Below are 25,195 nucleotides of genomic sequence, written 5' to 3' on the forward strand. Positions count from 1 at the left end.
CATATTAGAGACAAAAGACTTAAACCTTGGGTCAGTGGAATTCTTAGTGTTTTATTTTTTATTAAAATTACATTTTATTTTGTGTGAATGTGCAAGTCATGGTACATATATGGAGGTTGAACTCAGGTTATTTATTAGCTTTGACTACAGTTGATTTACCCATCAAGCCACCTTGTAGGCCCTTAGTGTTGTTTTGTTATTGTAATTGGGAGTGCAAGTGCCTGCAGAGGCCAGAAGAGGGTGTCAGATCCTGATGGTTAGAGGTTCTTGTGAACCCCTTGATGTGAGTACTGAGAACCAAATTCAGGCCTCTGCAATAGCAGTCTGCCCTCTTAACTAGTGTCTCTCCAGGCCCATCCTTAGTGTTTTAAATATGTAAAAAACAAAGGCAAACAACAGGATAAACTCATATGAGGATTCAGTCTGTGCCCTCATCCACATAACCCAGGAATTACAAGAAAAGAATGGTGTGTGGTGGTGTAACTGGGAACCCAGGACAAAAAGATGGAGCACTTGAAGCCAGCCTAGGCTATTTAACAATAATGCTTGTCTCAAAAATAAAGAAGAGGAAAAAGGAAGAAATGGAAGCAAAGGATGTTTGGTATAGCTCAGGTGGAGTCGCTGCAAGAGAAAATCCTCGTTCCAACCAACTACCGCCACCGCCACTGCCACCATGCTGTAGGGCCTGGCAGGTTCACTGACTGCTCTTCCTGAAGAAATACCGAAACGGGAAGAGAGTGCTGCGGGAGGAGAGCAGAGGGGTCTGAGACTGAGGAGGTTGCGTCCCTTCTCCCTGGTTCCCATTAGTGCTTCATTAGCTGGGGCATTTTGCTCTGGGGAACCACAGGATGGAAATTCAAGTCTAAAACAGCATTTGAGAAGGTACCCAAATTAGATTATACCCGGAAGGGGGAAATAAAGGAAAAAGAATTGCAATAGGATGGTTGAACTCTAGATAGACAAAGATTGCTCAGTGTTCTCTCCAAAAAGGATTCTGAACACACACCTAGAATCAGAGGAAGAGCGGAAGCATTCTGGACTCCAATCATCTGACTGACCCACGACAGACAAATGTTTCTGTTCAAACAACATTTGTGAAACAGGCTTGGGAGGGCACCTTAGAGCGGAAAGAACTGTACACATGAACCAAGAGCACAGCAGCCCAAGCTTATTTTGAGACCCTGTCTCAAAAGGAAGAAACCTGGTGTGATGGTGCACATCTTTAATCTCAGCACTCTGGAGGCAGAGGCAGGAGGATCTCTTAGTTCAAGGGCAGGACAGCATGATCTACACAGTGAGTTGCAAGCCAGTCAGGGTTACACAGGGAGACCTTGCCTCAAAAAAAAAAAAGCATTCTTTTGAATTAGGGCCCTTGTTTTCTATTTCATTTCCACCATCTATCTTTGATACAATTGAGAAATCTCCGTAAAGAATCTACTTCTTCGCTAGTCTTTCCCTCCCCAAGACTCAATGAAGCAATTGGACCTAGAGACTGAGACTGCTTTTCAGCTTAAAGGCAAATAATAATAATAATAATAATAATAATAATAATAATAATAATAATTAAAAAAACCCTGTTTTACCTTAGGAACCCAAAGAAGCCACTGGATCCTGGTTCTTTGGATGGTGGTGGGTTGCTATGTTGCAGGGGAGGAACAACCAGCCCTGGCAGGCTATGCTCCAACTTAGAATCTGTAAGGGAAACAGGCAGACAGGGAAAAGAGACTGGCCCAGAGGCTCTGTGAACTGAGAGAACAGGGCAGCCTCACACAGCAAGATTTATTTAGAGCCAGGGGAAATGTTTGCTCTGACCTTTCCAATTTCATATCAGCTCAGTAAAATTCTGTTCTGTCTTTGTGTATTTTCAAAGTCAGGCTTGAGATATTTACATATCTCAAGTCTCAGCCATCCACCAGAGCTGACATGTTTCCACAAGAAACCACAACTTGTCCAATAATTCACATGCTTATAACCTGCATCTGGCTAACTGCACCCCACTCCAAGTCCTTGTGCTGAGTAACAGATAAGAAAGCTGGAAGGGGGCTGGAGAGATGGCTCACAGGTTAAGAATGCTGATTATTCTTCCAGAGGTCCTGAGTTCAATTCCCAGCAACCACATGGTGGCTCACAACCATCTATAATGAGATCTGATGCCCTCTTCTGGCATGTAGGCAGACATGGAAACTAACACTGTATACATAACAAACAAACAAACAAACAAATCTTTAAAAAAAAAAGAAAGCTGGAAGGGCATGCCTCATTGGGCATTCAAAGGCCTGGCAGAGCACCTGTCCATACCTTCACTTTTCTGGTTTTATGTGGCCCAGGTCAGCTATGCAGCAAAGCACTGGAGTTCTAGAATGGCAGGGATGCACCTTGCCTGGTTTTGTAAGGCACTGGGGATTGTTCCCAGGGTTCTGTGCAAGTGAGGCAAGAATTCCACCAACTGAGCTCCAGTTCCAGTCTTTGCACCTTCAGTCTTAATGCTGATGCCCCAGGGGAAGAAGACAAAGTACTTCCCAGAAACAGTTCTTCAACCCCACAGAAGAGCAAACCACATCCCTTCCAACTTCCCTTCGAGCCCTCCTACTCAGTTAGGAAATGTTTTGGAATTGCTGGACTATGAGTTCACTGTCAGAAGCAAGGGGAAGCTGGGCACAGTAGCTCCTAGCCTATGATCTCAGTGAACAGAAGGTTTGAGAGTTAGAGGCCAGCCTGGGCTCTACCACAAGAGCCTGTCTCAAAGAACAAAACCACCCACCAAACAAGAATCCACCTAAACCTACCCTGTTCCTGGACATCAGTGGCATCAGAAACTGGGGCATCCTGATATTCTTGCTGGATTTCTCCTTCCCTGTTCTGTTTAAAAAGTGGGGGAAAAGGCTTGAGGGTTCTGTGGTGCAGCAGTTATCATGTCTGCTTTACACGCAGTAGGTCCTGGGTTTGAGCTCCAGGGGAACAACAGTAACAAGATCAACCTTTTTCATAAGTAGCCTGCACAAAAATAAAAACCTGAGACCTAAAAAATGCCAAGGATAAAATATTAGCTTCATCCTAAAAGGTCTGTAATCAGGGGGCTACTGGCTTCTGATGGCCTTGCAGATGCCTTCTGTAGGACTGCTCTTGTTTACTCCAGCTTCCTAACATAGTCCCTGTCCCTCTAAAATCATATGCTGCAGGAGCTCAGAACAAGCCACCTGGGCTTGCCTCTCCATCCTTATTGCTGAGTGCATCATTTTGGAGACACGTAGAGTTCATGGGGCAAGACTATCCTACAAGCCAGTGTGATAAGGCTCTCTACGAGTCTGTAGTGCTATGACTGCAAAATGGGTGGTAGTTGTGAAGGAAGGTTCCGCAGGGGAAGTTACATTTGGATGGAGCTCTGATGGATGGATGGGATTTTGTCATAATTGGGGTGAGGAACTGGTCAGGATCAGGAAGAGCAGGGCTTTCCGGACAGAGACATGATGAAAAGGGCACAGTGCCATTACTGAGTAAATACAATCAGCATAGCTAGAGTCAGGCATGGTGAAAACAGGACAGCTGAACAGCCAGTATAACATAGTGTGATCTTCTATCTCTCTGTGTGTCACTGCTTGGTAGAAATTCCTTCATCTGTTGAAGAAGATATCCTACAACCTGGTTCCAGGTCTGCATTTCTAGTAAACATTCTGATGGTCAGAAACACAGGCATACATTTTCTTGGGAATATCTGCCAGTTGGCTTGTCCTCACCCAGCAAAGTCTGTGCACCTGATTGCACAGCAGCACGTATGCTATTTAGGCTGTGTTTCTGGTGAAGAATTTGTACAGGGTGGCTGGAGAGGCAGAGTTACGATAAGTACTGAGGAAGTCAGCTCTGACCCCAATTCTAAGCATAACTTTCAAGTCAGAATGGAAGATCTTTCTGAGATGAGCTTCCTCATAAACACTTCAGATGGAGGTCTGTAGTGGGCAGGCCCAGGCTCATATTCCTATACAGGTGAGAAAGAGCTAAAGGGAGGAAGAAAACCATTCTTACCCTCTAGAGAGAAAGGAAGGATTTAGAAGACCTAGGTCTAGTTTCATGAAAGCATGAAGAAAAATTCTTTTTACACCCCTCCTCCTGCCGAGACAGGGTTTCTTTGTAGCTTTGGAGCCTGTTCTGGAACTTGTTCTGAAGACCAGGCTGAACTCAAACTCATGGAAATCTGCCTCCTGAGTGCTGGGATTAAAGGTGTGCGCCACCACCACCTGGCAAAAGGATAATTCCTATAAATTTAAGGAAACTATGATTTTGGAGTTAAATCTTGCTGCAGAGATGACCAAAGAGAGCAGTATCCATGAGGGCTGGATATAAGGGATCAGAGGGCAATGGTCAACCCAGAAGTAAGGAGACTGCTCTTACAAGGGTAGCTTCCCTTGAAGGAACAAGCTGTAAGGGAGGAAAGACAGCTGAGACTGTGGTGCCACTGGAGACAGCCAGCGGGTGTCACACCTTGAATGGCACTAACTCTTAAGAGCCAGTTCTGCTTAGAAGTGGGGAACACACTATGAGCAGTCTGGTCCACATCAGGGTCATTTATCTGCACTCTCCTGTCTTTTAATCTTTTCGTAGTCTGGGTTTCTAGGTCTGGGACCTGAAAGATCAAAAAGAAAAGGTCTTCTCTTCCTTATTCTTCCCCAAACATCTCTTATGAGACAAGTATTGTATTCTAAGTTCCCTGCAAACTTTTCAAATGTGTTCAGACATGTGCAACCCCTCCCCACCCCCGTGATGTATGTGGTCCTGTACCCAAATTTCCCACAAAGGGGTGGGGTGCCAAGCACTGAACCATGAGAGCAAATTCAATTTTTCCAGCTCAAGTGACTGGCACTGAGAGTCTCTGTGATTACCTTAATTTAGGAGAAATCTTCTCCCTGGGAACAGAGTCTGTGAAGGAGGCTGTCTTTGGGTGTTGAGTCAAAATCAATAAACATGCTCCTTTTGCTCAGCTTTTCTCTAAGCCCAGAATCAGGTTGAAAAGGTAATTATGTTGAGTAAGAAGCTGTGGGTTCTGTTCTTGCGGGAGATGATGTGTCAAACTAAGAATAGGAAGGTACAGAGGATAGTGCAGGGAAATGCTCCCTTACAGCAATTATCTCGCTGTGTAGAGCTTTGTTCTCCAGAGCTTCATGTACCCTCTTATTCTTTCTCATTTCTCTTTTTGCCGCTCCAAAGGCTGGGAGCACAGGAGACAGCTTTCTACCTAAAACCTCAGTGGGCTGTGGGGTTGTGACACAAAACTGGAGCCCCATCTTCTAACCTTCTTTCCAGAGGTAGAAATCTAGATCCCAAGGGCACGGTCAAGTAACTGATAAACTCCTAGAATAAGCACACAACATGCTAGCAAAATGGTGGACTGGAAATGAAATTACTTCTTTACCTTTTTTTTAATAATTAATTTTATTTTATGTGCATTGGTGTCAGATCTCCAGGAACTGGAGTTTATAGACAGTTGTGAGCTGCCATGTGAGTGCTGGGAATTCAACCTGGGTCCTCTGGAAGGGCAGCTAGCGCTCCTAATGCTGAGCCACTCTCCAGCCCCTTGCTTTATTACTTCACTTAAAAATATTTTAGGTAAATTCCTGTGATCCTGGTGGACATAAGGCCTATCACTGTCTAGCCCACACTGATCTGTCCAGTGACATTTCTCAGCACTAAGTTCTGGATGCACTGGCCTGCAGGCATGAAAAGCATCACACTCTTTCCTCCTGGCTAAGTTCTTCAAAGGCCTCAACCTCCCCAGGGAACTCTTTCCTCATGACCGCTTTGTATCCACCAGGTACCCAGTGCTTCCTGTACACAGCACAACTATCTTGACTGTCTGGTCTGACATTCCTGGCGGCTTTAGAAGCTGACAGCCCAAGTACTTGGCACATGGGAAACACAGAACGCGGTGTCTTGAATGAATGCACATGGTAGATCCTTGCTCCTTAACTGATCGTGCTGTGGACCTGGGAAGGTGAAGGGGTGACTAGTAGAGGAAAAAACCGTGAAGCTTTGAAGACAAATATTGTAAAGGAGATTTACAATGAGGAAGTAGCCAGTATATGAACATTAAAATAAAAGAACAGACCCATAAATCAATAAAATCATATCAATACAACACAACACAAACAAAACAAACAAAACAACACAAACAAAAAAATCACTGGGACAGTCTGTCACTGTTCTAGAGGCTTTGCTCCTTTTTTGTTTGGTTGGCTTTTGCTTGTTTGTTTGTTTTTTCTGTTTTTTGAGACAGACAGGGTTTCTCTGTGTAGCCCTGGCTATCCTGGTACTTGCTCTGTAGACCAGGTTGGCCTCGAACTCATAGAGATCCACTTGCCTCTGCCTCTCGAGTGCTGGGATTAAAGGTGTGCACCACCACTGCCCAGCTGTTCTTATGTTTTAATTGATTTACTTTATTTTAAATTATGTATATGTGTGTGAATATGTACATGTAAGTGAAGTACCAACAGAAGAAAGAGGCCTCTGTTGGCAGAAAAGATCCTTCTGGAGTTGGAGGCAATTGTGAGATGCCTAACCTGAATGCTGGGAATTGAACTCATAACCTCTAAAGAGCAGTATATGATATTAACCACTAACCCATCTCTCTAGCCTTTTTAATTACTTTATGGGGGGTATGAGCAAAGTCTATGTAGCCCTGGCTGACCTTGAACTCAGTGATCTGTGTGTCTCTGCCTCACTAGTGCTAGAATTAAGGCATGAGCACTCACGCCCTGGCCTAACAACATTTACAATGTCTCCATACGTAGATATGTGAGTGTGAGGTGCCTGAAGGTGTGCTCGTGTCATGGCGTGCACACAGAAGTCAGAGCACCCTATATGAGTCAGTTCCTCCTTCCACTATGTGGTCCTCAGGAGAGGAGTGAACTCATTAGACTTGGCGGCAGGTGATTTTGTCAAATGAGCCATCTCACTGGCTATTTGTTTTTGGTTTTTAGTTAAAAAAATTATTTACATGTGTGTGCGCGTGCGTGCATGCACACGTGTGAAGGTATCCACAGAAGCCAGAAAAGGGTGTTGGATCTCCTGGAGCTGGAGTTACGGGCAGTTGTGAGTTGCCCAACATGGATACTGGGAACTAAACTCAGATCTTCTGCAAGAGCCGCAAATGCTCCTAAGGGCTGAGCCATCTCCCTGTTTGTTTATTTCTTTAAAGACTAGGTCTGGCCTGGAACTCTCTGTGTAGAACAGGAGGACTGTGAACTCAAGAGAATTCAGAATCTGTCAGACTCCTAAGTGCCAAGATTAAAGGCATGTGCCACCATGTCTAGCTTCCTCCATTTTTTTCTACAAAATAATTTAAAATTTATTCTTTCACAACTCCATAAATGTAAAATAAATAATATATTTAGATCATCTTTACTCCCCACTCCACTCTCTTACCCTCCTTCTCCTCGCTCTGCAGCCTTTCTTCCCAGCACATCCCCCTCCTCCTGCCATGTTTTTCTTTCTCTAGAACCCACAACTTAATTAGGGTTGCTTGCACGTATATAGGTGTAGGATTATTTACTGGATATTGGGCAGCTTACCAGTAGCTACATTCCTGCATAAAACGATTCCCCTGTCCTCCAGCAGTTCATGAACTGCTGGCACCTTAGTTAGGGGCTGAGCTTCATGTGCCCTTCCTGGTCCATGAAGGAATGATGACTGGCTAGGTCTTGTCCAGGTTTGATTCAGATACCACTGCTGCTGAGAGACTGTGAATGACTGACTAGTCAGGCCTGGACGACATCACTTCCCAACACCCCTCTAGCTTCTACAGCTTCCCTGTCTTATTTCTTTTTAGACAATGTCTCACTCCACAAATCTGTCTGACCTAAAACTTATAGTGAAGTCAGGCTGGCCTCAAACTTGTAGCCATCTCACTGTCTTGGCCCGAGCACTGGACTTAAGGTGTGTGCTACTACTCCTTAACAACTTCTAGTGCTGATACTTGCCCATCTCATCTGCTAAAACTAGACACACACCAGACTCAGACTCCACTGTAAACTAAGGCAAAAGTTTTCTACAGTGAGGATTCTTCTATAATGGATTTCACACTCATTCAATACAGACCTATTTTAAATTATAGAACACAAGCAGTTTTTAACTTGAGAAGACAATGTGAAAAGATCCATGGGTATGTGCATTATACAACCACTTTAGGGATAGACTGTGACAAGGACAGAATAGTTGGACGTCATTAAATCCAAGAATGAGTTTAGTCAGTTCAATCTGTAGCAAGGACCAAGCGGAGCATGTAACAGGAATCCCAGCCTCTAACAAAGGAGCCATCAAGAACCTCACAGCCTTCAACTTGATGCTTACCCTCTTGGTTTCCTTCAGGGGCTTCTGATTACTGAAGGCTTCACTAGAAGTCTCTATCTTGGCCCTGAAGTGGGGGAGGAGAGCCCAGGAAATGTCATTGGTTATGGCAACATCACCACTTTCAAGCAAATGTAGTCCAAATGAATATTTCAGCAAGTTGGCTATTTTTATACTACTCCTGGCTGGCAGGAAAAATTGTGTGGCAAAAATTTCTTTGGTTGCTTTAATTCACAATAGAATTCCAATTGGAGACATTTAAGGACATGTTTGAGAAACAAAAAATGTGATTGACAGAGATATCAGACTATGAAATATTTAGCTATGCATCAAAACCCAGGGAGACTTGAGGCCTCATTGCTGTGGGAAAATTAGTTAAATAAAATCAAACCAAGTCTTACGCCTCAGATGTGCTCACATTCCACATGGCTTGTCACTGACACATCACCTGAACCCACAGGGTCACCCCTTCCTAGTCCATCTTCACTATGTCTACGTCTAAGGGTCTCAGGCCCTAGGAGACCTTGGCACAAAAGCACCCTTGGGCTGGGGAGCAAACTGCATCGTGGACTATTCCAGGTGGCTTCTCTCTGGGATGCCAAGAATGACTAAATTGTCTTATTGACTAATTCTTCCTTTGACAGAGGATCAAAAGTACACAAGTAGCCTCTATAACAGCACCTTCCGCGTGCTGGGATATGCTTAGCATTCCCCCTAACAACTCATGCACATTACATTTTCTTTTAAGACAAGATCTCACTAGCATCCTTGGCTGGCCTCTTGCAGTGACTCCACTGCTTCTGCTTCCTGAAGACTGTGTTTACAGGTGTGCACCACCACACGCACAGTATATTGCATACATTTTACATTTTACCCAGTTGCTCATGGGATAAAACAGAATTCTATTTTATTTGTTCTAATTCTTTCAAAGTTTTCTGTATGTGCATGTTTATGTATTAACAGGGTATTAATACACACACATGTACACTGGTGTGGAGGGCGAAAGACAACCTCCAGGGCTCTTTCCCAAGTGTTGTTTGCTTTTTGTTGGAGACAGGGTCTTTTATTGGCCTAGAGCTTGCCAATAGCTTGGCAAGGCTGACCTGCCAGTGAGCCATAAGTCCACCTGCCTGCAAATCAAGCAACTGCCCAAGGGCAAAATCAACAAATAGCAATAGGTGGCAAAGCCTCACTATACCACTGACCTGTGTGGTCTTGGCCTGCTAGGGGAGCTGGGCTCCTCCACAAATTTTCGTTTCCGCATTGTGGTTTCTTCTGCTTTCTCCTCAGCTAGGTCCTTCAGGAAGGAAACAAGATTCCTGTGAACCCACATTTTCTAGAGTGGCTCACGGTTTAGAAAGGCCCAACACAGAGGACTGCCAACCAAAGGCAATTTGTAATACTTCCACCTCAGCAAGACATTCTGCCAGAGATATCTCCCCTCAAATCTAGATGAAGGGAGACATGGTCTCATATTTACAGTTGGGATGGGACCTGAGCAGCACGTGAGGGGCAAAGGCAGAAGAGACAAGAGCAGCACTTTTGAGGCAAGAAAGGCAATTTTCATTTTATATAGAAATTCAATATTGCTGGGTATGGTGGTGCACAACCTTAATCCCAGCACTCAGGAGGCATGTGGATCTCTGAGTCTACAGAGCAAGTTCCAGGACAGTCTGGACTGTTACACAGAGAAACTCTATCTCAAACAAACAAACTAGCCAGGTGGGCAGTGGTGGCGCACGTCTTTAATCCCAGCACTTGGGAGGCAGAGGCAGGAGGATCTCTGTGAGTTTGAGGACAGCCTGGTCTACAGGAGCTAGTTCTAGGACAGGCTTAAAGCTACAGAGAAACTCTGTCTTGAAAAAGCAAAAAAAAAAAAAAAAAAAAAAAAAAAAAAAAAAAAAAAAAAAAAAAAAAGGAAAAAAAGAAAGAAAGAACAAACTTACCAGCTCAAGAGGACTACCATCTGCTGGTTTTCCTACAATGGGAAACTGAACATCATAATGGATCAAGACAAAACTTCTGCTTGAGTCTTTTCCTCTTCTGCCTGGAACCATTTTCCCTACATAGTGTCTTGAGATTCTGTCCTACCCTCCAGAACAACTGCCACCTTCAAGCTGAAGTGGAGTTGATTTATGCCATACTTTAGTATGTGCTTCAAAAGAGGATGGGTCTACTGCCTGACAAACTGGGTTTCTTACGTTTTTTTTTCTCCATCTAATTCCCTTGAGGCCGTATCTCTCACGAATCAGAAACTCAGCACTTCTGATAGGCTGGCCAGCCAGTGAGCTCGCAGGATCTGCCTGTTTATATCAACCCCGCCAAGGTCAGGGTTACAGGTCTGCACAGCCACAGGCAATAGGGATTGAAATTGAGGCCCTTGTGCTTGTGTAACAAACATTATTACCCACTGAACCATCTCTTCAGCCTTCTTTTGTACTTTTAAAATTAAACTAGCAGGTATTTATTTGCTTTTTAGTAAAAATAACCTTATCTCTTGGAGATTAATAACTTGGAGATTAATAACTGGGAAATATCAGAGAAGGACTGGCATGGCTTTTAATCACCATACTCAGGAGGCAGAAGCAGGTGGATCATTGTGAGTTCAAGGCCAGCCTAGTCTATACAGTGAGCTTCAGGGCAGCCAGGGCTACATAGTGAAACCCTCAATCAGAAATAAAAACAAAGTGTTTGCATAGGTTTCTCTCACTGAGCCAGCCTATGTATTCCCATCTGCCAATACTTATACATACAAACCCTGAAAATTAGTGTCTCTTCGCCATTTAATGAAAGAGATGCAGGAAGATTAAATAACTTATCATAGTGCCAAGTTTGGAGGAAATGCTTCAGAGCTCTGTCCTGTCAGAGCCTGGTGGGACAGACAGCTCACCCTCCTGCCTATTCCCTCTTCTACCACTTGTTCTCATCACTACTTACCTGTAGGCATATTTCCAGTAAACCATTTCATCTCGACATACAGAGTAAAAACAAATGGGTAGGGAGTCAAGATGATTTCTCCGTGTTTAAATTTCAGGTGGGAAACTCTCTCCCACTTGCTTTTATCTGAGGATGGTGCTAAGGAGACGAGAAAGGAGGACAGCATGTGTTCCTGGTAACTAGTTGAAAGCTGAGGTTCTAGCTCTCCTTTCTCTGACCTACCCTTCAAACTGCCTTTGGTCTCACTGCTTCCACTGAAATCTATGCTGTGACTTGTAGCTCATTAGCAGCTGGGAAAAGCCAAATGTGATGCTGCATGCCTCCAATCACAATACTCAGGAGCCCGAGGCAGAAGAATTACTGTGAATTCCATGCTACCCTTGACAATATACTGAGTAGTAGGCCAGTCATGGCAACCTAGTAAGACCAGCCATGGTTAACTACCTCAAAAATCCAAATGTCAGGCATAGTGTTTTACATAGTGATTTTAAGGCCAGTCTGCATTCCACGAGATAGGGCCTATCTTAAACACAAACCCACTTTTCTTGGGAAAAATAAGACACCAGGAAAGAAAGGATATAGGGAAATACAGTGAAGTGTTCTGTAACAAAGGGCTGCAGGCTGTCCATGTTTGCCAAGACTGCACGGATAGAATCCTGAAAAAGATACTTAAAGTTATTTTAATACTGCTGAAGCTCAGCTAATCTTTCCATTTATATCTTCTACTCTTTTTAAAACATATGATGTTTGTTGTTGCTTTTTTTTTGAGGCAGGGTCTCACTGTGTAGCACTCACTGGCCTGCAACTCACTATGTAGATAAGGTTAGCCTCGAACTCACAGAGATCTACCACTATAGAGATCAGCCACTATACCCAGATTTATATTATTTTTTAATTAAAAAAATGTTAAGAGATTGATTGTAGTATCAAAACAAAGAAACAAACAAAAATTATTTAGAGAGGTAGGGCTAGACAGATGGCTCAGTGGTAAGCGCATTCGCTATTCTTCCACAGGGCCCAGTTTCAGTTCTCAGCACCCACGTGGTGGCTCACAACCATCTGTTTTCATTCCAGTTCCAGGGGCTTCACCATCTCTTCTGGCCTCCATGGGTACTCATAGTGCACAGATACATATGCAGGCAAAACACTTTTTATGGGTGCTGAGGATCTGAATTCAGGTCCGCATGCTTTTGTGGTAGGTACTTTTCCAGCCTCTAGAGCTGATATTTTGAATCATTAGGCTACACTAATTCTCAATTAATATTTTCTAAGGGAATAAAAGAGAATGATAGCATTGTCCCTGAAACTAGTAAGAAATGAGAGAAAACAAGCAGAGCAGGAGAGATGGCTCAGTGGCAAAGAGCACGGGCTTCTAGAGGACCCTGGTTTGATTTCCAGAACTCTCGTGGCTGCTCACAACCTGTAATTCTAGTTCCAAGGGATCCAACACCCTCTTCTGCCACTGCAAACACTGGGCACATGGGTGTTGCACAGACATGCATGCAGGCAAAACATCCACGCACATAAAATAAATAAATACAATTTGTAACAATGAAGGAAAACATATAAAACATGTTTTGCTGCTAGATATGGTGGCACATACCCACAGCACTTGGGAGGCTAAGGTAGAAGGAGGACTATGAATTCATGGTTAACCTAGGCTTTATAGTGAGGACTTGCCTCAAGAAATTTTTTTTAAAAAAATATTATGGATCTGCCAGTGCATCCCAGCAGTTGGGAGGCTGAAGCAGGCAGATCTCTGTGAGTTTGAGGCCAGCCTGGTCTAGAGAGCCAGTTTCAGGACAGCTAGGACTGTTACACAGAGAAACCCTGTCTCAAATACTAAAACAACAACAACAACAACAAAAATCTTTGTATCTGGGAATGATGGTATATGCCTTTAATCCCAGCACTTGGAAAGCTGAAGCAGGAGAACTGCCATTAGTTCCAGGTTATGTCTGGGCTTCATGACAAGTACCAATCTAGCAACGGCTATTACCAAATAAGACCCTGTCTCAGAAATCAAGAAAAGGGACCAGATAAATGGTTCAGGGGTTTAGAGTTCTGACTGTTCTTCCAGAGGAACAGAGTTCCATTCCCATCACCATATGGTGGCTCACAACCATCTATAATTCTAGTTCCAAGGGATCCAATGCCCTCTTTTGGCCCTTTTGGACACATGACATACACACATGGTACACAGATATACATGCAGACAAAGTATCCATATTCATAAAATAATAATAAAAATTGAAAATAGAGTTGGGGATGCAACTTAGATGGTAGAGTCATTATTTAATATGCATGAAGTTCTAAATTCAATCTCTAGCACTGTATAAACTAGGTTTGGTGATGTACACCATAATCCCAGACAGGAGGATCAGAAGTCAAGGACATACTCAGATACATAGGACAGCCTGGGATTTATGAGACTTTGCTGAAAAAAAATGAAACACACATGCACTCACCCACAAATGCATGCAAAGGATCAATGGTAGAGGCTCATGCAATCCTAGTACTTAGGATGAAAAGGAAGAAGGATCTCTGAAAGTTCAAAGTCAGTTTGCTCTACACACTTTCTAGGCCAGGCAGTAATATATAGTGAGACCATGTATATAAAGTAAGACAAAAACAAAAACAAATAAACAAAAAAGCAGCTTTTGAACCTTAATATGCACATAAATGTATGAAAATGTTTTCTAGCCTGGATATGTGGCAGGCATTGAACACACGTATTTGAAATCCAAACCGTAATCTTGGAAACAAGTTAACTTTATTTGACAAGTGAAGGGACAGACTGGGATACTGGACTGGGCCCCAGAACTACAACTGCTGACCCAATGCTTTCACCAGTTTAGTTTACAAAGCTGTATCCCTGCTCAAAAATTTTCTTTCTGGAAATCTCTAACAAGCAGAGCTGTGCAGAAAAGGAATGAACATGAACTTGGAACAAAGCAATGGCAAATGTTTCCAATTTAAATGAAGACACAGCCACTTGTCAGTGTATTTACTGCCCAGTTTCCTGAACGTCAAACACCAGGCGGTGGTTGGGATCGTGGCATTCCCAGAGCCCTGGAAGGCACCAGTCCTCCGGAAGCTCCTCTGTGCCAACTGCCACAACAGAGCTGCCCTGTCTGGGAACCCTTGTGGAAACAAACAATAACCAGTCTCAAAGGCGCTCATACTTTAGCAAGAATTGAAAAAAAATACGGCTTTAAAATTTCCTGAAAAAAGTGGCTTCTTTGCATGGAGACAGCAGTTTACCAGGTGGAGTTTGAGACTCAGTATGAAGGAACAATAGAAGCCTAGGTATGGACATCCTTGGCTTAAGGAGTAAATACTTTCTTCAGAAGTTGTCCGATTTTTTTTCCTACCTCCAGTTCCTGGATGATGACTTCCTTGTCCACTATTTCTTCTTCTCTAGAAGGTAAACAGACAGGCACCATAAGACAACAACCCCTGTTCAGCATCTGCTTTGTGGCGCTAAAGACACCAGATAAATTACAGTCTGGTTGATCCATTGCTTGCCTTACATTGGGGAGTGGTTTGAGCATTAGTTACCCCTCCCCCGAGTCTTCCCTGTTAAATTTCCAAGACCTTATATATCTGTTGTGATGGTTAATAATTTTTTAGAGCATATTTTTAAAAGTCTACTAAATTGGAGGGGCTCAGAGCACTGAACCTGGGCTTTGTAGTATATCCAGTGCAAATATCCTACCACTGAGCCACACTTTAAGCCCACTATTTAAATTCATTGGAACTGCCAAGCACTGTGGCAAATGTCTGTAATCCCAGTACCTGAGAGGTGGAGGTAGATGGATCAGGAATTCAAGACTAGACTCAGCTACACAGTAAATGAAGCTGGTCTGAGCTACAAAAACCCTGTCTCAAAAACAAAATAGTTTTAACTGATAAATAGAAATATAAAATTTTACAAGATTTCAGGAGATATTTCTTTGTCTTTCCCTAAGACAGGGTCTCATTGTGGCTCTGGCTATCCACGAACTCACTCTGTAGACCAGGCTGGCCTCAAACTCACAGAGATCTGCCTGTTTCTGCCTCCAAAATGCTAGAATTTAAGAAGTATACCATTGCTCTAGGTTTCATCATTATATCTTAAATTTCTTTAACTTACATTTTTTTCCCTAGTTTTTATTCTACGTGTATAGGTGTTCTGCCTTCATGTATTCTATGCATCACATGTGAGAAGTGACCACATATGGGAAGAGGACATGAGATTTCCTTAGGTTTGAATTACAGTTGATTGTGGGTGCTGGTAATTGAACCCTGGTCCTGTGGAAGAGCAGCCAATGCTCTTACCCACTGAACCATATCTCTAGTCTCCCATTACTGTTTTCTTTTAAAGTATGTGTGATGGCTATTCTTGGTTGTTAGCTTGACTACATCTGAAATTAATCAAAGCCCAAGTGGGCAGGTACATCTGTGAGGAATTTTTCTTAATTAAGTCATTTCAAGTGGGAAAACCCACTTTTAATCCAGATCTTTAGAGGTGGGAAGATATACTTTAATTTGGGCCACACCTTCCACTGTCAGCCTATATAAAAGACATGGAAAAGGAAGCTTGTTCTCTTTGCTTGCTTACTCCCATTTTTGCTGTCAAGTTCATTCCTTTACTGGCATTCCATTGGTAGACAGCCATTGTTTGCTAGCTGGACCACATCCTGTAAGCCATTCTAACAAATCCTCTTCATTCATATATATAAGTGTGTGCGCGCGTGTGTGTGTGTGTGTGTGTGTGTGTGTGTGCACGCACACATGTGGTTTCATTCCCTAAGCTCTGTTCCTCTAGAGAACACTGATTCAGTACACAGCAAAACAAAAAGCACTAACCAGGCAGTGGTGGTGCACACCTTTAATCCCAGCACCCGGGATGCAGAGGCAGGCGGATCTCTGTGAGTTTGAGGCCAGCCTGGTCTATAGAGTGAGTTCCAGGACAGGTTCCAAAGCTACACAGAAAAACCCTGTCTCGAAAAATAAAAAAAACCAAACCAAACCAAACCCCAACAACAAACATGCCCTGAGGAAATGTACTTGTGTGACACTTTAAGTTGCAAACTGAATGAGTTGCTCTTTTCATGCAATAATATTTTACTTGAATAATTAGCTGATAAACAAATTGTCTGCTATTCAGCTCTGTGAGGTGAACATATATTTTCTCAAAAATAAATAAAGCAAGCATGTTAAATCAAGGAAAACAATTGGCAGTATTTGTTATCAATATTAAGTTTTGGGCTTTTGAGAGAGAATTTTGAAAAAAAATTATCTTTTTTCCCCCCAAGACAGGGTTTCTCTATTTAATGGCTCTAACTGTTCTACAACTCTCTTTGTAGGCCAGACTGGCTTTAAACTCAAAACTCAAGAGATCCACCTGCCTCTGCTTCCCAAGTGCTGAGATTAAAGGTCTGCACCACCACTGTCCGTCTGGGTTCTGGAAATCTTATTCTGGTCCTTTGGGAGAATAATACACACTCTCAACTGCTGCATCATCTCTCAGGGCCTATTTTATGTATATGGGCACTTTGCTTGTATGTATGTCTGTGTACCACATGCATGTGGTACCTGTGGAGGCTAGGCCAGAAGGCCATCAATCCACTGGAACTAAAGTTGCAGAGAAGCCACCACATAGGTTCACAGAACAGAACCTGAATCTGGAAGAGAAGTCAGTGCTCTTAACTTAATGTGGCATTCCCTTCTGTATGCTGTGAATACCACTGGTTAATAAAGAATCTTCTTTGGGCCTACTGCAGTGCAGAATAGGGCAAAGCAGGGATTCTAAGCAGATAGAGGAGGAGAGAGTAAGTGGAGTCAGAGAGAAGCCATGTAACTGGACAAGAGACAGATGCCTGATGTCAGACGCCGGACAGAACCTTACCAGGAGGCTTCAACCATGTGGCGATACACAGATGAATAGAAATGGGTTAATTTAAGATATAAGAGCTAGAAATGTGAGCTAATAGGCCAAGCAGTATTGTAATAATACAGTTTCTGTGTGATTATTTCTGGTCTGGGCAGTCGGGAAACAAAAGAACAGCCTGCAACTACATTAACTGACAAGTAATTTCTCCAGACCTATTTACAATTCTCTCTCTCTTTCTTTATTGTTTTGAGACAAGGTCAAGCTGAAAAAATTCTGAGAAATATCTCCTCAAAGCCCCATTGATCCTACTTTAGGAAATTCTATCAATAGTGAATATAATGAAGACTAAGCATCTGGGAAGGCCTGACCAGGTGCTATTGCGGTCACTCCCCTGGACTGGGTGAGATGAGGACCTGGAGGAATTCACTTGCCTGTGCTAGCATGAGCTATCTCCCACCTTTCAAATTACCTGATACTGTCACCATATCTGATTTTGAACTTATACACATTGGGTCCTGCATGAAGGAACCTTGTCTCTGGAAAAGGGTAGGTGAACGGTTTTAAACTCATTGTTTCTTGACGGTAGCCTAAAACAAAGTAGAAATATTAATCAGAAAAAGCAAAAGACGTCTCCTTAAATATAGGAAAGTAAGCCTGTCAATCTGCAGCATCTCTTGAAGGGGAAATGTTCAATTCAGTACCAGTGCCCATGAACCAGGCTCAATCAGCATGGCTACTGATTACCTGGACCCTTCTACCTATACAATGAAGATACATGGTGTGCTGGACCTACATCTATATAAAGGCAAAAAGGTAACATTCAAAATTGAATTTTATTACTGCGCTGGTTAGTTATGTTTTTGTTCTCTGTGTGTGTTTTGATTGCTTTGTTAACTTGACATAACCTAGAATCATCTGGAAGAGGGAACCTCAACTAAAGAAATGCTTCCATCAGATTAACCTGTGGGCAAGTCTGTGAGGCACTGTCTTGATTAGTGGGAGGACCCAGCCCACTGTGGAAAGTACTACCCCTCCTCAGATGGTCCTGGGTTGTATGGGAAAGTAGGCTGACCAAGTCAGGGGGAGCAATGGCTTCAGTTCCTGCCTTGGTTTTCCCTGATGATGGACTGTAACTCCTCAGCCAAACAGATCCCTTCATCTCCAACTTGCTTGTGGTCATGGAGACTTACTGAACTAAGAAAAAACCAAGACAGCTCACATTTGGCATGAGCTCAGGAATAAAATCAATGACACTATGATTCTCTAAATTACTAGGGCTTTTCTGTGCCTCCCTTCATTTTACAGTAGAGATTATAAATACTTCAGTCCCTTGGCCTTAATATGTAAAACTCTAAATGATAAGTAGGCCCACAGTTTCCAAGGATCAAGGTTTCCTATATACAACTCCTAGACATTGATTTTAGAAGAAGCAACTGAGATTAATAAACAGAATAGGCAAAAAAAGAGAATTTTTAATCTCATCCTTAACATCCCTACTCGGTTTCTGATTGTCAGTCTCTCTTCTCTCAATCTTTCCTTTCCCTCTTTAATAGGAAAATTTTCAGACAAGTTCTTCCTACGCTACCTTCAGACTCATGGTAATCCTCCAGCCTCAAGCATGAGCCTTAGTTTTCTTACAGAGTAACAACTGTTGTTTTTGCTTTTTGAACGCTGAGTCCTTTGTAGTTCAGGCTGGACTTCAATACCCTATGTGTTCACCCTGTGCGACCACCTAAGGATGACCTTGAACTGATCTCAGTCCTCTAACTCCCAAGGGCGGGGAAAATAAGAGTTTTTGTTGTTGTTGTATTTGTTTTGTTTTGAAGATGGGTCTTGGTATGTTACCCAGTCTGGCCCTGTCTCAGTCAGGGTTTCTATTGCTGTGACAAAACACCATGACCAAAAACACAAGTTGGGGAGGAAAGGGTTTATTAGGCTTACACTTTAGCATTGTTATTTATCACTGAAGGGAGTTAGGGCAAGATCCTGGAGGCAGGAGCTGATGCACAGGCCACGGAGGGGTTTGCTCTCTGCCTCGCTTCCCCTGGCTTGCTCAGCTTGCTTTCTTATAGAACCCAGGACCAGCAGCCCAGGAATAACACCACCCACCACGGGCTGGGCTCTCCCCCATTAATCACTAAATGAGAAAACACCTTACAGTTGGATTTCAAGGAGGCATTTCCTCAGCTGAGGCTCCTTCCTATATGACTCTATAGCTTGTGTCAAATTGACACACAAAACCACATACTACCAGCCCAGATTTACTGAGCTCAAGGGATCTTCCTGCCTCAGCCTTCTGAATAGTTAGGACTACAGGACTACATGTGACTACTATGTCACATGACCAAGTAACAATTACTTTTGCTAATATATATTTATCTCACTTGCCACAAGCCTATGCAACAAGTAGGATAAACCTAACATACTAGGAAACTGAAGCACTATTGAAGGAGTATATGTCCATCAACCACTCTGTTAGCCCAACTTATCAAGCTAATAAGCATAAAACATTTTGTAAGTAGTAAAATATATAGATATTCATGTAAAGGATTTTCTTTTTTCTTATTTTCTCTTTTGGTTATTTGAAACAGGATTTCTATATGCATCACAGAGAAGCCTTGAGGTCATCATTAATCTGGCTAATTAACCCATACTTGCCTCTCATTCACAGCAATCCTCCTGCCTCAGTATTCCAGAGTGCTGGAATTACAAGTATGCATCACCACATTCTGTATTACTTTCATTATTTTTTCCTCTATATTATCTTACACTATTTCTAATCAGCAGCAGAAAATCTTATATGGCAGAATTATAAAAGCTATCTGCCAAAAGAAACGGAATTTTCTGAAATTTCCAAAGTTCAACTCTGAGCTGTCAGTAAGGAGATATTCCAGTGTCTGATCCTGGCTATTTGGGAACAGAATGAGAGGTGGTTGGAGCAGGGACTCTTTAGACAGAATTTCAGTCAAAACTGAAAAGCAATGGTTGCCATGTGCAGAGTTATCCAAGGGATATGCCATGCACATCCTGAGGGGAAAAGAGGTGAATGCCCCTTGGATAAGGCAAGGCAGGAATCCCAGGTAAAGCTGATCAGTCTGGGTTCCAGGTGATTTTTCTAAGTAGGTAGGGAGCCCACCTGATGAGGCTTAGGCTGCTGCCATAGGAACTCAGTTATTCAGAGTTGTAGGTGCAGTAACTTCCCCACAACCTAAGACATGGGGGCACCCGAGCAAAAGAAAGGACGTTTGCTAAAAATGACTATCCAAAGAGGAAACCTCTTGTGCTGCACCACAGCTGGCTGAGGAAAAAAACAACAACTCCCTTCTCGCTGAGGCCTGTTCCTATTAGTTACTGGCTGCCTGCTTCAGATACAAACACCACACTAATTACCTCATCTGAAAATGGAGATTAGATAGCATTGTCCTAAACAACCACACCTCTGACTACTGCAGTCGTGGTGACACTAGGTGACAGTAACTATCACTAAGTTGATGGACCCTCATAGAGTAAAGGTTAGACTCTCAGCCCATTTGGAGGCAACTACAAGTCATGATGGAAGAAAACAAAGAAAAATTACAGGAAGCAAGGCATTGTGCAGAAGACATAAGAGATGAGATCAGGAAACCATAGCTTGAGCTGTTTTTTTTTTTCTTTTTGAGCTTTTTTTTTTTTTTTCTTTTCCCAAACAGGGTCTCACTATGTAGTCCATTCTGGCCTGGAATTCAAAATCCTCCTGCCTTGGCCTCCCAAGTGCATTAGTAGACTTCTGCTTCATAGAAATCATTAGGCCCTGAGAAGTAACTCAGCCTCTTCATTTCTTAGTTTCTACCACAGATACAGCGATGATTCTCCTTACTCCTAGAATTGCAGGATTAAGTGAAATACTGTTATAAATAACCACCTCATAAACCCCAAGATATTATACAAGCATCAGCTATTAATGATGGATTTTTTTGTGCATGTGTATAGTATACACAAGTGTGTGAGTGGATGCTCCTGTCTGTGCAATGTGGAAGCCAGAGTTGGACACGAATCTCTGCCTTTCTGCCTCCAGACCAGGTTTTTCACTAACCAGTGAGCTCCTGGCATCCTCCTGTCCCAAAGCTTTTTATGTGGGTCTTGAAGATTCAAACTCACACCCCATGACTGCAGAGCAAACACTATTCTCCACTGTACCCCTCCAGACCCTCACTATTGAAGAGGTTTTCTCTTAATGCTTTACAAAAAAAGCAAATTTAAGAGAGCAAAATGGCCTGGTGACAGTGGTGGTGCACGTCTTTAATCCCAGCACTCGGGAGGCAGAGACAGGTGGATTTCTGTGAGTTTGAGGCCAGCCTGATCTACAGAGTGAGTTCCAGGACAGTTAGGGCTTTAGGGCTGTTACACAGAGAAACCTTGTTTTGAAAAACAAACAAACAAAGAAGCAAAAACAAAACAAAACAACCCTGCTTAGATTTAACACAGACACACCATCTGACATGGCATGAATTTCCCAAATATTAGATTTAAATGACATCTAAGAAAGACTTTTCAAGGTTTGAGTAATTTGTTTAACACAAACTTCTGGATCACTGCACAGAATCTGACGTGGGACTGAAGGCAAACGAGGATAAGAAGGAATCGCCTGGAAGACAACAATAAGGATGTGCAGTCACTAAACACATCTGGAGGAAAAATGCCCTACACCATGAGAGAATAAAGAAGGCTACGTTTATTAAGCACATCTACACAGCAACCTAACATGGCAGGCCACTGAGACCACAAATGAATGTGGACAACAATGAGGTAGAACCCTACTAATGCACAAATCCAGTGGACAACAATGAGGTAGAATCTACTAATGCACAAATCCAGAGGACAACAATGAGGTAGAACTCTACTAATGCACAAATCCAGTGGACAACAATGAGGTAGAACCCTACTAATGCACAAATCCAGCTTTCAGGATTGAGATTAAGGGCTTATGACCACTCTCTCCTCCTTACAAAGTCCTTGGTAGTAGATTCAGAATCTCTGAAAGCCTTTATTTTCAACTAGAGCAGTGGTTCTCAACTGAGGGTCACAATCCCTCTGGGAACAGAACAACCCTTTCACAGGGGTCGCATATCAGATAATCAGATATTTACATTATGACTCATAACAGTATCAAAATTATACAGTAGCAATGAAAATGATTTTATGGTTGGGAGTCTGTAGTGATTTTTCATTTGTTTTTGTTTTTTTTTTTCGGTTTGTTTGTTTGTTTTTCAAGACAGGGTTTCCCTGTGTAACAGTCCTAGCTGTCCTGGAACTAGCTCTTGTAGACCAGGCCGACCTCAAACTCACAGAGATCTGCCTGCCTCTGCCTCCTGAGTGCTGGGATTAAAGGTGTGTGCCACCACTGCCCAGCTTTTCATTGTTTTTAATAAAGCTTGCCTGAAGTTAAGAGAGTAAAACAGTCGCAATGATCAGCCTTAGAGACCAGGCAGTGATGACACACACCTTTAATCCCAGTAGCCACATTAGTTTGACATAAAAACTGGGCAGTAGTAGTGCATGCCTTTAATCCCAGCCCTAGAGAGGAATTTAAGATGGGAGGAGACAGCTCTCAGACACGTCTCATTCTGAGATTCCTAGAGGCAGGATCACTGTTTTGGACTGAGGTATGGGTAAGAGCCAGTGGCTGTTTTGCTTTTCTGACATTCTGGTTAAACCCCAATTTCTGTCTCTGGGTTTTTATGAATCGTGCTATAGGGGTCACCACATGAGGACTGTATTAAAGAGTCGCAGCATGAGGAAGGTAGAGAACACTGAACTAGAGATCTGCAGACAGGACACTTACAGTTCAAACTATGTAATTTCAGAGGGCAATGGAGGGAAACAACTTCACCAAAGGAGGAAATGTCTTTCATGGTCACATAGTTCTGTATGGAAACAGGCTTAGGCATGACTGCCAAGAGTAAGATTCCCTTGGTTCACGAAATTTTCACTACAGCCTACATCTTTCAGTCATTTCATTAAATTATATCCCTGGGCACTCTCTTGAGTCAGGTAACTCTAGGCAAACTCATTCTGGTTCAAATCATCAAGCCAAAATATAAACTTTTCTGATTAGTGTTTATTAAAATTATAATTTGGAGTATAAAGCATTCAATCATATTTCTCTTCAAGATACATTTTCACGAGGTAGGCATGGTGAATGGTGTATATCTTTAATCTCAACAGAGGCAAGATGATCTCTGTAAGTTTGAGGCCAGCCCTATCTACATAGTAAGTTCCAGGACAGCCAGGGCTACATAGAGAGACCTTGTCTCAACAAAACAAAAATCCAATTTCAAAGGAAACATTGGCTTTTTCCCTTGTAGGCTGATCATGCTGCCTGACGAAAGGAAACACACAGAAATGCTTCCTGTAGTCTGTAGCACTGGACAGTCAGTAGAGAAATCTTTTTAATCTCAGCACTAAGGGGGCAAAGGCAGGCAGAATTCTGAGTTCCAGGCCAGCCTGGTCTCCAGATTGAGTTCCAGGATAGCTAGGGCTACACAGAAAAACCTGTCTAGACAAAACAAAACAAAACAAAAACAAGAAGTGTTAAATTGTGCGGTGGTGGTGTACTCCTTTAATCCCAACTCTCCAGAGGCAGAAGCAGGTGGATCTCTGAGTTCCAGGTTAGCCTGGTCTACATAGTAAGACCCTGTTTCAAGAAAAAATGTGTTCAGATAGAGAACAGGAAAAAACTGATGATCTAGTCCAGATTTTTGGAAATTTCCACACTTATTGAGATTATTCTGTTTTTTCACCTGTTTATTCCCACTCTTTCTAGTAAACACAACCTTTAAAATAGGCCTGTGTGGTAAAAGTCTTGCCTTTAGAGCTGTGCCAGATTTGGTTTTATTTAGTAGAAAAGGGGAACCTTAACAGTTGCAAAGATACCCTGAAAATGAAATTAAAAGGCTTTGGTGGACAACCCTACAAGCCAGGAGTCAAAGTTAAACTCTTTTATTTAAAAGAATTTATTTATTTTTAATACTTATTTATTATGTATACAATATTCTGTTGTGTGTATGACCACAGGCCAGAAGAGGGCACCAGACCCCATTACAGATGGTTGTGAGTCACCATGTGGTTGCTGGGAATTGAACTCAGGACCTTTGGAAGAGCAGGTAATGCTCTTAACCTCTGAGCCATCTCCCCAGTCCTCAAAGTTAAACTCTTAAATTCCTCATTGCACCTGAGTGCATCCTCCACATCTCCCTTAGCCCTACTGAGAGCTAATAGAGACTGCCTCTGCTCAACAGACCCAGGACTGTGCTCCTATTCTAGAAAACAGTATTTTCTCATCTCTCTGCCCTGCCCAATGTCAGGCCCAAAAGAGCCAGAACAAAAGGCTAATTGTGGTGCCTATTAGCACACCAAAGAACATGTTGACATCCTGGCTCCTCTCAGTTTCTCACCCTGCCCTAATAGTCTCCAGCTCATAGGTTTTCCTTTCCCGTACAACCCTTCCACTTGGGCCATGCCCTCTCTTGGTCCTTTTGGCCCTCTTGATCTCCCCGCCCTCCTCTCTCCTCACATGGCCTGGTTCAGTCTACTGGTCACGTCTAGTCTACTTCCTGTGGCTGTACTCTCCTTTATAGCTACAATAAAAACCTTCCCCTTGACCAGTCATGTCCTCATTTTACACACCTGGTTCTGAAACCTGTAAGGGTCATAGATGAGCTCCCTTCCAAGGAGCTTGGCCTCTCCTAACCGAACCAAGCTGCTGATGTGACTCTTCCAATGTATGTATGTGTGGAGCATTTGCCACCCACCACTGGTGGCCTGTGACATGGTGACCACCTGAGTTAGCACTCATATTGCACTGATTCTCTGCAGCACTCTCAAGATTCTACCTATCCCAGGAGCCTAAAATCATCTGGATGGAAACTACAGGTAATAGGGGCTGCTTTATTTTTTATTACACCAACTGGGCCCACTGCTTAAAGCTACAAACTATAACATTACAAAAGAACGTGAGGCAGAGTCTGCTGATTTTGAAGGGCAAGATTGCAAGAGAAAGCTTCTGTT

General features: G+C 42.8%; 1 protein-coding gene across 1 annotated transcript in view; it reads right to left on the reverse strand.

Moving 5' to 3' along the window:
* Positions 1 to 31: 31 nt before the first annotated feature.
* Majin (membrane anchored junction protein) overlaps positions 32 to 25,195 on the reverse strand; it is a 29,454-nt gene continuing 4,290 nt past the window's right edge. The window contains exons 2-11 of the mRNA XM_048458498.3: positions 17,619 to 17,736; positions 14,646 to 14,691; positions 11,852 to 11,927; positions 11,272 to 11,397; positions 10,281 to 10,312; positions 9,540 to 9,631; positions 8,338 to 8,401; positions 2,787 to 2,859; positions 1,584 to 1,692; positions 32 to 740 (exon numbers count right to left, since the gene is read on the reverse strand). Coding sequence (XP_048314455.1) covers positions 695 to 740; positions 1,584 to 1,692; positions 2,787 to 2,859; positions 8,338 to 8,401; positions 9,540 to 9,631; positions 10,281 to 10,312; positions 11,272 to 11,397; positions 11,852 to 11,927; positions 14,646 to 14,691; positions 17,619 to 17,719 — 765 coding nt within the window. The 5' untranslated portion in view covers positions 17,720 to 17,736 and the 3' untranslated portion in view covers positions 32 to 694. The remainder of the gene's footprint in view (positions 741 to 1,583; positions 1,693 to 2,786; positions 2,860 to 8,337; positions 8,402 to 9,539; positions 9,632 to 10,280; positions 10,313 to 11,271; positions 11,398 to 11,851; positions 11,928 to 14,645; positions 14,692 to 17,618; positions 17,737 to 25,195) is intronic.

Source organism: Myodes glareolus, chromosome 7, assembly GCF_982192425.1.
Source record: "Myodes glareolus chromosome 7, mMyoGla1.1, whole genome shotgun sequence".
NCBI classification, from domain to species: Eukaryota; Metazoa; Chordata; class Mammalia; order Rodentia; family Cricetidae; genus Myodes; species Myodes glareolus.